Source organism: Oncorhynchus keta, chromosome 37 (genome assembly GCF_023373465.1).
Source record: "Oncorhynchus keta strain PuntledgeMale-10-30-2019 chromosome 37, Oket_V2, whole genome shotgun sequence".
Classification (NCBI taxonomy): Eukaryota; Metazoa; Chordata; class Actinopteri; order Salmoniformes; family Salmonidae; genus Oncorhynchus; species Oncorhynchus keta.
Genome location: NC_068457.1, coordinates 23,303,473 through 23,319,153, shown reverse-complemented (window position 1 = coordinate 23,319,153; position 15,681 = coordinate 23,303,473). Strand labels below are relative to the sequence as shown.

General features: G+C 42.8%; 1 protein-coding gene across 1 annotated transcript; it reads right to left on the bottom strand.

Moving 5' to 3' along the window:
• Positions 1–3,272: 3,272 nt before the first annotated feature.
• On the bottom strand, positions 3,273–14,379 carry LOC118370330 (early endosome antigen 1-like). The gene is made up of 8 exons (XM_052499791.1): positions 14,027–14,379; positions 12,076–12,190; positions 6,110–6,240; positions 5,677–5,775; positions 4,589–4,785; positions 4,257–4,320; positions 4,066–4,128; positions 3,273–3,935 (listed from the first exon to the last, which is right to left on the bottom strand). The coding sequence occupies exons 1-8, from the start codon at positions 14,234–14,236 to the stop codon at positions 3,603–3,605; spliced, it is 1,212 nt and encodes a 403-aa protein (XP_052355751.1). The 5' UTR covers positions 14,237–14,379; the 3' UTR covers positions 3,273–3,602.
• Positions 14,380–15,681: the final 1,302 nt, after the last annotated feature.

Genomic DNA, 15,681 nt, shown 5'->3' with positions numbered 1-15,681 from the left:
GTCTTTTTATAACCGTGACTCTTTACAGAGCAATCATCTGGTCAAAGAGGCCTGGTCCCATGGTCCTTCATCTGGGCATAGACAGAGAACAGGGGAGTGGGTTCATGGAGGTAGATCCACCAGTCCCTTCCAAAAGGTCAGAGAGTTGAGTTAGCTCAGCTCAGGGCTCACAGACCGAGGGTAATAGATCACTTACCCTGGCCTCTACAAAAGGCTCGTTGAGACAGACGACTTCAGGACACGACGACTGGGCAGCGCGGCTGCCTAGTAAAGATGTCATATGAAACACTGGGGGTCTGGAGCCAGAGGAGGAAAGTTAAACTAACAGGCAGAGTTTGAGAGACGCTCATTGAACCCTGCAGTCAGATCGCACATTGCACTGTCACCCCCCCCCCCCTGAACAATGCCACATCAGCAGACACTGTGCAACAGTATGTCACATTACTATGCTAATTAGCATTACTGTGTAAGGGGGAGGAATGAATATAGTTGGAACAGTAAAAAACTCAAGTTCGCCTGACTGCATGTATCAGCCTACTATGTTAATACACAGCAGTCCTTATGAGTCTTTCAACAGATTCAATCTGGCCTGATTGACAGATGTGACCACCGGTTGCAAACAACCATCCATCATTACCATGATGTCATCTGCAACAGATTCAATTTTGAAATTAACAAAAAGGTACTGTAGCAGAAATAAAAATTCCTTGAAGTGCGCTAGCAGCAGGGACTCGTTTGCGTCACTCGCCAGGACGACGACCAAACAGTAAAGATATAAGCCTGGTTCCTGTCAAAGCTGCATCCTGTCCCTCTCAACATTGATCTGCTGGCACAGAGCATAAAGACAGAGGGTGGCATGTTGGTTCTTGTCTAGACTAGGGACTGCAGAGGACAGGCCTGCTGGATGATGAATAGGGCATCTGTGTTCACCCAGTCAAGCTCTTCTGAAGAGGGAACTACAAGTCAATCCACACAGAGCAAACTGTACAGCCAGCACTACTTTGAATACAAGGCCAGATACCGGTAATCGGTCTCCTTTCACACTGCAACAGTAGAGCCAAACAGAAAGGACTAGGTGATCTACAGCACTAGAAATACACCACATCAGTCCGTGGAGGCGCCTAACCAACTTCAACAGATACTGTATGTACTGAGGGAACCCAGGGCTGCATTCAATCAAATCTGCACTACAGAACAATTCTGCATGGGAAAATGCATGCTTACACAAAATTCTAATTTAAATTCTATTTAATCTCACTGAGTAAACGACTCACTGTGCAGTTGACTGAAAACGCATGTCAATGTGGCACAACACAGATAGCAGAGGAGTGAGAAAGACGGTGAGTCTTCACGCCGGATAAAGAATAAGAAAATTGTTCTTTCAGATGACTGACTGGAATACTGCAGTGTGGCATGAAACTGTCAGGGCAAGTCTGGGAAACGTCGACAGCATTTCAACTATTTCTAAATCTACAGGTCTAAAGAAATGTGCCAATTCTCTCTGCTCCAACTGAAATAAAGTGGACAGAAATTTGGGACGGGTTCCTCCACTCTCTTCTAAAAGACACAGAAGGGTTGATTGTGATATGTTAACAATATGGCAGCCATCTCGTTCCTCGTTTCAGCTCCCTTGTCTGGCAGCCAAGAATAACTGGGAGTTCTGGGTAATTCTGCTGTTCACCACCCATTTCCTACTGTTCCCTCTCCACTGGACCGAGCTGCTGTACATCAGATGAGTGAGAGCATCTGTGTGTTCTCAAGCTTCTTAAGAGTGGCGTCAAACTGAGAAAATGTGTATAAGATGCCCGTTAGCTACAGGGTCACCAAGGATAATCTGAACACTGGTCTCGCCAATAGGCCAAGGTTGACTCAGGTTATGTAGCAGGACATCAGTTTCCTTCATATTAAAACTCGTCCAGGGCTTCACTAGACTGTCGCCAACTTGGCACACAAAAAGACATGCATCAGCAGAAATATCCCTGGCCTGCACTGTAGAAATTCTAGGGTTCACAACTATACACACCAATTACACAAACAGATCCTGCATTATGTCAGATTCCAAAGTGTCCACAAGAGGGCTATATTATTCTATATCTGAATACACTGGTATAAGAGAAATTCATTTCTAGAAGATTCTATTCCAGTAATAACAGTATGTCTACTCAGCAATATATCTGATCAAAGGTACAAGTAGATCAATCTGTACACTGAGCCAAACCAATTTAGAATAGATGAAAAGGAGAATACAACTTCACTCAACATCTTGATTCTTTTGGTTGCTGGAATCCTTAGCTGCTACATCCATTTTTGGACTTCTAAATGAATGATATACCGAGTACCCATTACACCTTGAAGAATATAACTTACTAATGATCTTAGTTCTGTCATACCCTTTCAGAACCCCAAATATGAGCTAGTTTTACTCAAAGTACTGGTAAAAAAACACTTCAGCTTCAAAACATGGTTCAAACTATAAATGTTGATATCATGGATTGCCACTGCTGGCACCCATAGCTCAGTCTATGAATTTGAGTGGTGACATTTCTCCAGCCCCTTCCCTCAGTTTTTCACCAAAATGCAGGCGGGGTGGCTGCTTTATTGTTTTTGTGCTTAAAAGCACGCCACAGCGATAAGCTTCATGCACATTCTCATGCAAAAATATTGAGGTTAGGCCATCATTTGAATGATGCGGGTGACATAAACAGTGATTGGCTGCCTTTATCCATATCTCATCGTACACTGAGTATACCAAACATTAAGAACAATTTTCTAATATTGAGTTGCACCACCTTTTTCCCTCAGAACAGCCTCAATTTGTCGGGGCATGGACTCTACAAGGTGTTGAAAGCATTCAACAGGGATGCTGGCCCATGTTGACTCCATGCTTCCCACAGTTGTGTAAAGTTGGCTGGTGGACCATTCTTGATACACATGGGAAACTGTTGAGCATGAAAAACCCAGCAGCGTTGCAGTTCTTGACAAAAACCGTTGTGCCTGGCACCTACTACCGTACCCTGTTCATTTGTCTTGTCCATTCCTATCTAATGTCCCATACACACAATTCATGACTCAATGCTTAAAAACCCTTCTTTAACCAGTCTCCTCCCCTTCATCTACACTGATTGAAGTGGATTGTATTTGACATCAATAAGGGATCATAGGTTTCACCTGATCAGTCTGTCATGGGCTTCTTAATGTTTTGTACACTCAATGTATAACTTACCCTGTCCACTTTATCAGCACACAGTAGTCTATAGAGAATGAGCCAAAAATCAGGTTGGGCAAGTATGCTATTTATTGCAGTTTGTGTGACAAAATCATCCATAGAATTGAAAATCCTATGGAAACACATTAAAACGTCTGTTTTATTTTATTCTGTACATGAAAACTTAAGCGCAAAAGTGTTATGTGCACTGTCACGCACAACACTTTATCCGCTGGTGGGGAAAATGCATATAATGTTTCTGTGCAGACTTTTGAATATCTGCATTAAAATCTTGTCAAATGGATGGAAACCTAACCACCGTACAAAACAAGCCAAAACAACCAAAACAACTCCTTAAAACTCAAAAGTTTCAGGAAAAGTGGATAATTTTTTTTTCTCAAAGTGAAATGCTTGCTTTGACAGGGCGAGTTTTCTTTAAAACAGGCTTATTCTCAACGCAGCTCTTCTTGGTAGCTATTCTCTTAGATCGTCTGAGACCACTGGCCATATGTGGCTCTCCAACTATGGTAGGTGTATTTTCATCTTTAATTCGGACTTGAGAAGCCTGTTGGGTAATTGTTTCTCCACCATTCCTTTTTGTCTTGGGTGCCTTCTTGGGAGCTTTTGCTTGGCTTGGGGTGACTTGCAATGCCTCCTGGGGACCTGTGTCTTCCTCTTTTTCGGTGTCTTTCAAAGTGTCCATCTTGCCTTGAATGGCTAGCAAAGATTCCTGTGAAGTCACAAGGAACTTTCTCATTGAATCTCTTGAGGAAGTACACATATTTTTCAATGTGACTGAAAATTCCCAACACCCCAGACACCACAAGGTCAGACATGGAGCTTATTACATACAGACTTACCTCTGCCCCAGCCAGCTGGGATTTGAGCTCTGATAGTTCCTTCATTAGATGCTTGATGTTTGCCTTAGAGATGAAGCAGTGCTCATCAGTTATATATGTCCAGAAAGAACTGGCCCATGACCGTACAGTACTGTAGGGGATTCATCGTATAACTAAACACTACATGGTGACAAGTGTTGAACAAATAGCACCTTTTTCGTGAGGATGGTTCTGTTCCGATTCTCAATCTCCCATTGTCTTTGCTCCCCTCTCTCTCTGAAATTAGAAACAATAATATTAATATAAAGCGAGAACTCCTGTTTCCGTAAACATCAACAAACTGCACACTGGCCATGTCTTCCATGGGTAAAATTCATTAAGGCACACTGTAGCAAAATGTTTGGCATCAGAACAAAAACGAATGCTTCTTATTGTAAGTCCCTGCCTGTTTTCCTGCCCCTTTTCCGGTAAATGTCCTTCCATTTGGTGCCTAATAAATATGATCCTGGCCACTGCAGTAACATGAAGTGAGATAGCTAGCTACCTGAGCTCCAGGGCTCTGGCCACTCTGTCCTCTAGTGCAGTGACCTCAGCTTGTTCCTCCTCTACAGCTTGCTGGACATCAGCAGTCTTTATCTGGGCCAGGAGGGACTTGGAGTCCAGGGCCTCTACCTCCGTTGAGCTCAGCTTCCTCGAGAGGAACACTTGCCCCATTTGAACAGTCTGCTCACAGGACAGGATCTGAAACGTGATGTCCAACAGAACAATTTTCAGAGAAAGCGTCGACATATCCACAAACATTACGAATATGAGTATGTAAAAATGATCAATATATAAACATTTATATAGATAAATGATAAGAGTCAAGTTAAAAGGCAGTGTTAACTCAAGGTCTTAACTTCAGAGGTTGACAACATGACATTCAGCATAGGACAGTATCTAGTGGTGGTGTGAATGTTTAAAGGAGAAAATCCCTAACGGAATAACCTTCAGTGTAGTCATCACAAAACTACCACCAACAGATCATCATCATCCTCATCATCAAAGGGAAAAATACAAATGTAACAAATACCTAACAACAATGCTGTAACGTTATTAGGAATTATAAATCTTTCAAATGATTAGTCAAGGATATAAAAGCGCTCCGCACGTCATCATATTTAACAGTTGGAGAAATGTCAGAAAGAGACAAGAAGCGACAGTAGCAAAGTCCTGAAAACATGGAGAGGGACACAGCAGAGTACCTAAAACGGCATTAACTATCATTGTTGCTGAGTGGGTGGGAGACAGCAGTAAGATGAGTGGCGTCTAATAGCTTGGCAGGACTGAGGTAGACTGAACTGCATTGCCCCCTAGTGGTCATACCAATGTTTATTTGTTATATATATATATATATATATATATAAAGAAAGAAAGAAAGAAAGAAAAAACATTGGTGTGACCACTAGGGGGCAATGCAGTTCAGTCTACCTCAGTCCTGCCTAGCTAAAAGATGACACTCACAGGGTCATACGAAGAACCATATGTGAGTTCTTAGCGTATAAACATAACGGCAGTTTAAAAGTTAAGAACAATTGTACATTTGTCACATCCCTAGTAGCTACAGCACTGTACAGTAACATGTGGCCTCACCTCATCAAGGTCAGTTTGGATCTTCTCTCTGGAGGCCAAGGACAGATCCCTGGCCAGCATCTGGTTCCTCTGCTGCCTCAGTAATTCATCCAGCTCTCTCTGCATAGGAAACACCATGACAGCCTTGAACATAACATCATTCAACTGTATCAAGAAGGCCCTAATGGAGTGTATTCACTAGGAACCAAATGGAACCAAACCTACCTGAATTTGTCCAATAGAAACATTTGTTATCATTGTATAACATTGTTAGTTGCAAACTGAACCAAACTGGAGAAAACGCAAACGGAACATTTTGCTATGTGCGCGAATAAAGAACATGTGTGATCAAAGCAGCACAAAATGGCTGCGTCATTTCAATTTGAGGTACCATGAGCATCAGTCATTCAAATAATCAAGTGGGTGTTTTCACCATCAGATATATGGATTTCACCTGTAAGGCGTTGATCTGCCTCTCCTGCCTGGCTCTCTTCAGGAATACAAGGTCTGCTGGGGTAACCTCATAGCCCTGCATGCCTCTTATCAATGAGTAGGGGTCCTCTTCCAGCACACTGCCTGAACAGACTGAACATGTACATTGATAACATTTGGTGGATCATGCTGATAATATAATTTATTACAAGCTTCTGCACCATCATAAACCAAAGCATTAAACATTGAGATTTATAAACCTACAGTAGTAGTATCATGTGACAAAGGACTATATTAAAATAGATAAGAATTGGATATTTAATGAAAATATGTGTTCAGTAGATACAGGTGCACGTGCCCTCTCAGATATGTCCTGTTAATTAATATATATAGTTGAAGTTGGAAGTTTACATACACCTTAGCCAAATACATTTAAACTCAGATTTTCACAATTCCTGACATTTAATCCTAGTAAAAATTCCCCGTCTTAGGTCAGTTTGAATCACCACTTTATTTTAAGAATGTGAAATGTCAGAATAATAGCAGAGAGAAGGATTTATTTCAGATTTTATTTATTTCGTCACATTCCCAGTGGGTCAGGAGTTTACATACACTCAATTAGTATTTGGTAGCATTGCCTTTAAATTGTTTCACTTGGGTCAAACGTTTTGGGTAGCGATCCACAATAAGTTGGGAGAATTTTGGCACATTCCTCCCGACAGAGCTGGTCAGATTTGAGTCAGGTTTGTAGGCCTCCTTGCTGGCTGGCACACACTTTTTCAGTTCTGCCCACAAATTTCTAATGGTCTATTTTGTGAAGTGCACCAGTCCCTCCCCACAACATGATGCTGTCACTCCCATGCTTAATGGTTGCGATGGTGTTCTTTGCCTTGCAAGCCTCCCCCTTTTTTCCTCCAAACATAACGAATGTTCATTATGGCCAAACGGTTCTATTTTTGTTTCATCAGACCAGAGGACATTTCTCCAAAAAGTACAATCTTTGTCACCACCGTAGTCTGGGTTTTTTTAATGGGGGTTTTGGAGCAGTGGCATCTTCCTTGCTGAGCCGTTTATGTCAATATAAGACTCGTTTCACTGTGGATATAGATATTTTTGTACCCGTTTCCTCCAGCATCTTCCCAAGGTCCTTTGCGGTTGTTCTGGGATTGATTTGCACTTCTCGCACCAAAGGACGTTCATCTATAGGAGACAGAACGCGTCTCCTTCCTGAGCGGTATTACGGCTGCGTGTTCAAATGGTGTTAATACTTGCGTACTATTGTTTTTACAGATGAACGTGGTACCTTCAGGCATTTGGAAATTGCTTTTCTGAAGTCTTGGCTGATTTCTTTTGATTTTCCCATGATGCCAAGCAAAGGGGAACTGAGTTTGAAGGTAGGTACACAGGTACACCTCCATTTACCTCAAATTATGTCAATTCGCCTAACAGAAGCTTCTAAAGCCATGACATTTTCTGGAATTTTCCAAGCTCTTTAAAAGGCACAGTCAACTTAGTGGATGTAAACTTCTGACCCACTGGAATTGTGATACAGTGAATTATAAGTTTAATAATCTGTCTGTAAACAATTGTTGGAGAAGTTGTGTGTCATGCACAAAGTAATGTCCTAATCGACTTGCCAAAACTATAGTTTGTTAACAAGAAATGTGTGGAGTGGTTGAAAAACGAGTTAATGACTTCAACATAAGTGTATGTAAACTTCGACTGTATATATAGTTGTCGTTTCTCTGAAATACTACTAGCCACCTAGCAATTTTATGAAGTTGGTTTTAGCTAGGCCAGAAATGTTCTCAATCTCCCAACCTCATAACTAGCTACCAAGAAGCCATTTCAGGCTACAAATCAAGTTAGAGTAGTTAGCTTGTCTAACCATCTTAGCATTTCACAGTAGTCTAAACACGTTGTATTCAGCACATGTGACAACAACAGAAATATTTGGCATGCCTGCTGGCAAGGTTGGAAGACATTAGGAAAGCAAGCAATTACTCAATGAACTGAATAAGACTCAATTCATTTCAATCTTTTACCCAGATATTAGCAAAAAAAGAACCACAAGTCAAGAGGATACAGACAGCTCAAGAGGTATGGTTTAGAGGTCGACCGAATATGATTTTTCAACGCCGATTATTGTAGGCCCAAAAAAGCCGATACCAATTAAATCGGACAATTTTTATTTATTTATTTGTAATAATGACAATTACAGCAAAACTGAATGAACACTTATTTTAACTTAATATAATACATCAATAAAAACAATTTAGCCTCAAGTAAATAATGAAACATGTTCAATTTGGTTTAAATAATGCAAAAAAAAGGGTTGGAGAAGAAAGTAAAAGTGCAATATGTGCTATGTAAGAAAGCTAACGATTCAGTTCCTTGCTCAGAACATGAGAACACATGAAAGCTGGTGGTTCCTTTTAACATGAGTCTCCAATATTCCCAGGTAAGAAGTTTTAGGTTGTAGTTATTATAGGAATTATAGGACTATTTCCCTCTATACCATTTGTATTTCATATACCTTTGACTATTGGATGTTCTTATAGGCACTTTAGTATTGCCAGTGTAACAGTATAGCTTCCGTCCCTCTCATCGCTCCTCCCTGGGCTCGAACCAGCAACACAACGACAACAGCCACCATTGAAGCAGAGCAAGGGGAACAACTACTAGAAGGCTCAGAGCGAGTGACGTTTGAAACGCTATTAGCGCAAGCTAACTAGCTAGCCATTTCATTTCATTTCACTTCGGTTACACCAGCTTGACGTACAACGAAGAGCTGCTGGCAAAACGCACAATGTGCTGTTTGAATTAATGTTTACGTGCCTGCTTCTGCCTACCACCGCTCAGTCAGATACTTAGATACTTGTATGCTCAGTCAGATTATATGCAATGCAGGACACGCTAGATAATATCTAGTAATATCAACCATGTGTAGTTAACAAGTGATTATGATTGATTGTGTCTTATAAGATAACTTTAATGCTAGCTAGCAACTTACCTTGGCTTACTGCATTCGCGTAACAGGCAGTCTCCTTGTGGAGTGCAATGAGAGAGAGGCAGGTCGTTATTGCGTTGGACTGGTTAACTGTAAGGTTGCAAGATTGAATCCCCCAAGCGGACAAGGTGAAAATCTGTCTTTCTGCCCCTGAACAAGGCAGTTAACCCACCGTTCCTAGGCCGTCATTGAAAATAAAAATGTGTTCTCAACTGACTTGCCTAGTTAAATAAAGGTATAATATATATATATATATATATATATTTTTTTAAAATCGGTGTCACGCCTTGGTCTTAGTATTTTGTGTTTTCGTTATATATTTGGTCAGGCCAGGGTGTGACATGGGTTTATTGTGTTGTGTTTCGTATTGGGGTTTTGTAGGCATTGGGATTGCGGCTGAGTAGGGGTATCTAGCATAGGCTTGGCTGCCTGAGGCGGTTCTCAATCAGAGTCTCGTTCTCGTGATTCTCGTTGTCTCTGATTGGGAACCATATGTAGGTAGCCTAGGTTTTACTGTGTGTTTTGTGGGTGATTGTTCCTGTCTCTGTGTTTGTTGTCACAACATAGGCTGTATAGGTTTTCACGTTCCGTTTGTTGTTTTGCTTATTTAGTCATTTCATGTATCGTTCTATTTTCATTAAAGAACATGAGTAACCACCACGCCGCATTTTGGTCCGACTCTCTTTCAACAGATGAACGCCGTTACAGAATCACCCACCACAAATGGACCAAGCAACGTGGTAACAGGCAACAGCGGCAGCAGGAGCAGCGCGACAAGAATTTCTGGACTTGGGAGGAAATCCTCGACGGGAGATGACCCTGGGCTAAACCAGGGGAGTGTAGCCGCACCAAGGTGCAGCGAGAGAGGGACTGGACATGGGAGGACGAAATGGACAGTGAAGGACCTTGGGCTCAGCCTGGAGAATATCGCCGCCCCAAGGAAGAACTGGAGGCGGCGAAAGCGGAGAGGCGCTGGTATGAGGAGGCAGTACGGCGACGCGGATGGAAGCCTGAGAGTCAGCCCCAAAAATGTATTGGGGGGTGGCTCACAGGGAGTATGGCTTTGCCAGGTAGGAGACCTGCGCAAACTCCCTGTGCTTACCGGGGGGCTAGAGAGACCGGGCAGGCACCGTGTTATGCTATGGAGCGCACAGTGTTTCCAGTGCGGGTGCATAGCCCGGTGCGGTTCATACCAGCTCTTCGTATTGGCCGGGTGAGAGTGGGCATCGAGCCAGGTAAGGTTGGGCAGGCTCGGTGCTCAAGAGCTCCAGTGCGCCTGCACGGTCCGGTCTATCCAGAGCCACCTCCACACACCAGTCCTCCGGTGGCAGCTCCCCGCACCAGGCTTCCTGTGCGTGTTCTCTATCCAGTTCCACCAGAGCCAGCACCACGCATCAGGCCTACAGTGCGCCTCGCCTCTCCAGCGCTGCTGGAGTCTCCCGCCTGTTCAGCACTGTCAGAGCCTTTCTCCTCTCCAGCGCTGCCGGAGTCTCCCGCCTGTTCAGCGCTGTCGGAGCCTTTCTCCTCTCCTGCGCTGCCGGAGTCTCCTGCCTGTTCAGCGCAGCCTGAGCTGTCAGACTGCATGGAGCAGCCTGAGCTGTCAGACTGCATGGAGCAGCCTGAGCTGTCAGACTGCATGGAGCAGCCTGAGCTGTCAGACTGCATGGAGCAGCCTGAGCTGTCAGACTGCATGGAGCAGCCTGAGCTGTCAGACTGCATGGAGCAGCCTGAGCTGTCAGACTGCATGGAGCAGCCTGAGCTGTCAGTCTGCATGGAGCAGCCAGAGCTGCCAGGTTGCATGGAGCAGCCAGAGCTTCCAGTCTGCATAGAGCTGCCAGTCTGCATAGAGCAGCCAGAGCTGTCAGTCTGCATAGAGCAGCCAGAGCTGCCAGTCTGCATAGAGCAGCCAGAGCTGCATAGAGCAGCCAGAGCTGCCAGTCTGCATAGAGCAGCCAGAGCTGCCAGTCTGCATGGAGCAGCCAGAGCTACCAGTCTGCATGGAGCAGCTTGATCCGCCAGTCAGCCAGACTCTTCCAGATCTGCCAGTCAATCACTCTTCCAGATCTGCCAGTCAGCCAGACTCTTCCAGATCTGCCAGTCAGCCAGACTCTTCCAGATCTGCCAGTCAGCCAGACTCTTCCAGATCTGTCACGCCTTGGTCTTAGTATTTTGTGTTTTCGTTATATATTTGGTCAGGCCTGGGTGTGACATGGGTTTATTTTGTTGTGTTTCGTATTGGGGTTTTGTAGGCATTGGGATTGCGGCTGAGTAGGGGTGTCTAGCATAGGCTTGGCTGCCTGAGGCGGTTCTCAATCAGAGTCAGGTGATTCTCGTTGTCTCTGATTGGGAACCATATGTAGGTAACCTAGGTTTTACTGTGTTTTGTGGGTGATTGTTCCTGTCTCTGTGTTTGTTTGCACCAGATAGGGCTGTTTCGGTTTTCATTATTTCATTTCATTATTTTCGTAGTTTCTGCATGTATAGTTTTCCTTCATTAAAATCTATCATGAATCATCATCACGCTGCATTTTGGTCCGATCCTTGTTCTACCTCTTCATCAGAGGAGGAGATAGAAGAGAGCCGTTACAATCGGTAAATCGGTGCTCAAAAATACAGCTTTCCGATTGTTAGGAAAAATTTTAATCGGCCGTAATTAATCGGCCATTCCGATTAATCGGTCGACCTCTAGTATGGTTACATATGCAGAAAAATATACATTTTTGTACGTAGAATTAAGCATAAGGATTATGGCTCTAAATTGCAGGAAAATGCCATTTCAGGCTAAATTCACACACTTGCAGATGGGGCCTAGCCCCCTTCCAGACCACCCTCCAATCCTCACGTACTTGAGGCCCCTCAGATTTTGGGGGTGCACGACACCCCTGTGTGTTTTTATGTTTGTCACCTCAGACATATCAAACCACATATTGGTGCAAATATACAGCTATAGGATTTTGAACAATATAGGAAACACCCACTTGTGCTTGAAGTGATGCGAGACCGTCGGCATGTTTCTGCAGGCTCGATTGTGTAAAGGTCCATGGTCATATTTAGCGCGGGAGACAAGGGCTCTTGCCCAGGGGTGCTTTCAATCTGGATGGAAAGACAAAATGGTAACGGATAGAAATTCGTTAGTTGGCTAGGCCTACCCTCCACAATAATTGGCTCAAGTTGGCCTATAAACTACAGTGCCTTCATAAATTCATAAAGTATTCACACCCCTTGATTTTACAGGTTGTTGTGATAAAATTTGGATTAAAATGTATTTAATTTACATTTGTCAACCAGACACAAAATACTCAAAGGGGAAGAAAAATTATAACATTTGTAAAAAAATGTACAACAAATAAAACACTAATATATATCTTGATTAGATAAGTATTAAAACCCAGAGTCTATACATTAGAATCACCTTCATCAATTACACCTGTGAGTCTTTCTGGATGAGCTTTCCACTCCTGGATTGTTCTACATTTGCCCATTCCTCTTTTCAAAATTCTTCAAGCTCTGTGAAATGGGTTGTTGATCATTGCTAGACAACCATTTTCAGGTCTGGCCATAGATTTTCAAGCAGATTTAAGTCAAAACTAACTCAGGCACTCAGGAACATTCACTCTTCTTGGTAAGCAACTCCAGTGTCGATTTGGCCTTGTGTTTTAGGTTACAGCCCCGCTGAAAGATTAATTCATCTCCCAGTGTCTGGTGGAAAGCAGACAACCAGGTTTTCCAATAGGATTTTGCCTGTACTTACCTGCGTTCCATTTTTAATCTGGAAAAACTCCCCAGTCCTTAACGATTACAAGCATACCCATAACATGATGTAACCACCACTATGCTTGAAAATATGGACAGTGGTACTCTACTCAATAATGTGTTGTATTGGATTTCCCCCACCCTGAAGAAGGCACAGTGATGCCGAAACATTTGTGGGTTTTTTACCTAAAAATTACTGGGAGGTTATACAAACTGAGTTTTTATAGCTTACAGTTTATTCTCCCTTAGTCAGCATCTTTAAACTAAGTCATTTTTTCTGGGTGTGCGCCAGCTCATGTTTTTTATTGGATTTGACCCAAACATAACACTTTGTATTGAGGACAAAAAGTTAAATTGCTTTGCCACATTTTTTGCAGTATTACTTTAGTCACTTGTTACAAACAGGATGCATGTTTTGGAATATTTGTATTCTGTGCAGGCCTTTTTCACTTTGGTTACTATTGTGGAGTAATTACAATGTTGTTGATGCATCCTCAGTTCTATCACAGCCATTCAACTCAAACTGTTTTAAAGTAGCCTTTGCGCTCATGGTGAAATCCTTGAGCAGTTTCCTTCCTCTCCGGCAACTGAGTTAGGAAGGACGTCTGTACTTTTGTAGTGACTGGGTGTATTGATGCACCATCCAAAGTGTAATTAATAACTTCACCATGCTCAAAGACATATTCAACGTCTACTCTTTACATGTTTAACCCGTTTACCAATAGGTGCCCTGTCTAGGCGCACTGGGGTTTTAGTGCCTTCAGAAAGTATTCACCCCTAGACTTTTCCTACATTTAGTTGTTACAGCCACAATTTTGTCCCTGGCTTAAACACAATACCCTATTATGTCAAAGTGGAATCATGGTGTTTTCACAAATTAATTCAACGCTGATGCCTTGAGTCAATAAGTATTCAACTGCTTTATGGCAAGCCTAGATAAGTTAATGAGTAAAAATGTGCTTAAGTCACATAAGTTGCATGGATTTAATAGTGCAATAGTGTTTAACATGACTTTTCAATGAATACCTAATCTCTGTACCCCACACATACATACTGTATCTGTAATGTCCCTCAGTCGAGAAGTGAATTTCAAACACAGAATCTACCAAAGACCAGAGAGGTTTTCCACTGCCTCACAAAGAAGGGCAGAAGTGTGGTGAAAGGGATTCAGCCTACCGCTTGTGTTTCAAAGCTCAAAGGCCAAGTTATTTTCAACTCTGACGTTGGCGGCGTCCTCTGAAGTTGTCGTCCCAATGGAATATGATTTGAAGGGTCTTGAATGAGTCTACTGATCGCCGGTGATACATTTGACTTGTGAGTAGCTTTTTCCCCTTTGGCTGTCTTTCTGTTTCTCCTGTTTGCAACGGAAATCTTTGAGATATCCATTTTTCTTGTTGTGTTGAAACCTAAACTAGGCGTTTTGTGACAATCGAATCAAAATCACCTGTTGGCCCGCACCTGTAACGCTCGCGAGGCCGTGGCTAAAGAGACAATTTATGCTTGATCCGAAAATGTGGTCTGAGACGCAATAGCGGGGCAGAGGCCGAATTGAGCTCTGTACCGCATCATGAGAACATGTACTAGTAGTGTATGACCAGTAGAGGGAGACAAGAGGTTGCACCTGCATTGAGGAATCATCAGTACTGTCGTTATCGAGGTGTGGGGGGCTGCCACATTTCACGTCCACGTCATCAACTAGTGCTCAGGGAGTGAAAGAAATCAAACAAACAATGTTTTATTGTCACAAACACCGGATAGGTGCAGACAGTGATATGTGTTGTTTTACAGGGTCAGCCATAGTAGTATGGCGCCCCTGGAGCAAATTAGAGGTAAGTGCCTTGCTCAACAACATCAACATGTGTTTCACCTTGTCTGCTCGGGTATCAAAATAGCATAATGCAGTGTCAACAGTTTCTACAGGAGTTGTCCTTTGAAGCCAGATCTGCCCTCTCCTCCTTGTCCACGTCAGAGCCCTGTGCCACAACAATGAGACAGTGATGTGTACCTGGCCTTAGTGCTCAGACACCATCAGTAGCAGACAGCCACAATCTGCTTATGACCTGAAGCAGCAATATCAAACACTATGAGGAGACCTTTATATACAATTCTAAATAAAAGTGCATTTCATACTATGCTTATGTACAAAAAAAGACATGTTTTTGAACTGAGAACACACACACCGCGTGCTTCCACCGAAACACAAGCTGTAAGGGAACATACAGTGCATTAGGGAAGTATTCAGACTGCTTTTAACACATTTTGTTATGCTGCAGTGTTATTCTAAAATTGATTCAATTGTTTTTTTTCCCTCATCCATCTACACACAATTTCCCATAATGATAAACCATGCTCTGACATGCACGGTCAAGGATGATCCATAGAAACAGGATGCATCTGAGATCAATTTCAAGTCTCATAGCAAAGGGTCTTAATACCTATGTAAATAAGTAATACATATGCTAAAATTTCTAAAAACCTCTTTTCACTTTGTCATTATGGGGTATTTAGTGTAGATTGATGACAAATGTATTTAGTTTAATAAATTTTAGAATAAGGCTGTAACGTAACAAAATGTGGACAAAGTCAAGGGGTCTGAATACTTTCCAAAAGCTCTGTATAGCCAAGCAGAACTGACAGCTAAGTTTAAACCTGCTCTTCATGCCGTCCGGCCAGGCTGAGGCTGAGGCACATGCTCAAGAGAGCTCCAGGAATGGAAGATGAGAGTGAATGCTGAGTCATAAATACTTCTGTTTTTAAACTGTCCGACCGGGTCTATCACACTGAGGAAGAGAACGGGGGGTGTAAATCTGAGCTTTACAACACTTGCTTCC

Coding starts and splice junctions, on each gene's coding strand:
- LOC118370330 (XM_052499791.1), bottom strand. CDS start 14,236: ATGGATATCTCAAAGATTTCCGTTGCAAACAGGAGAAACAGAAAGACA. Junction 4,786..5,676: donor TCCAAACTGACCTTGATGAG/GTGAGGCCACAT, acceptor ATCACGTTTCAG/ATCCTGTCCTGTGAGCAGAC. Junction 3,936..4,065: donor CCCAGCTGGCTGGGGCAGAG/GTAAGTCTGTAT, acceptor GTGACTTCACAG/GAATCTTTGCTAGCCATTCA.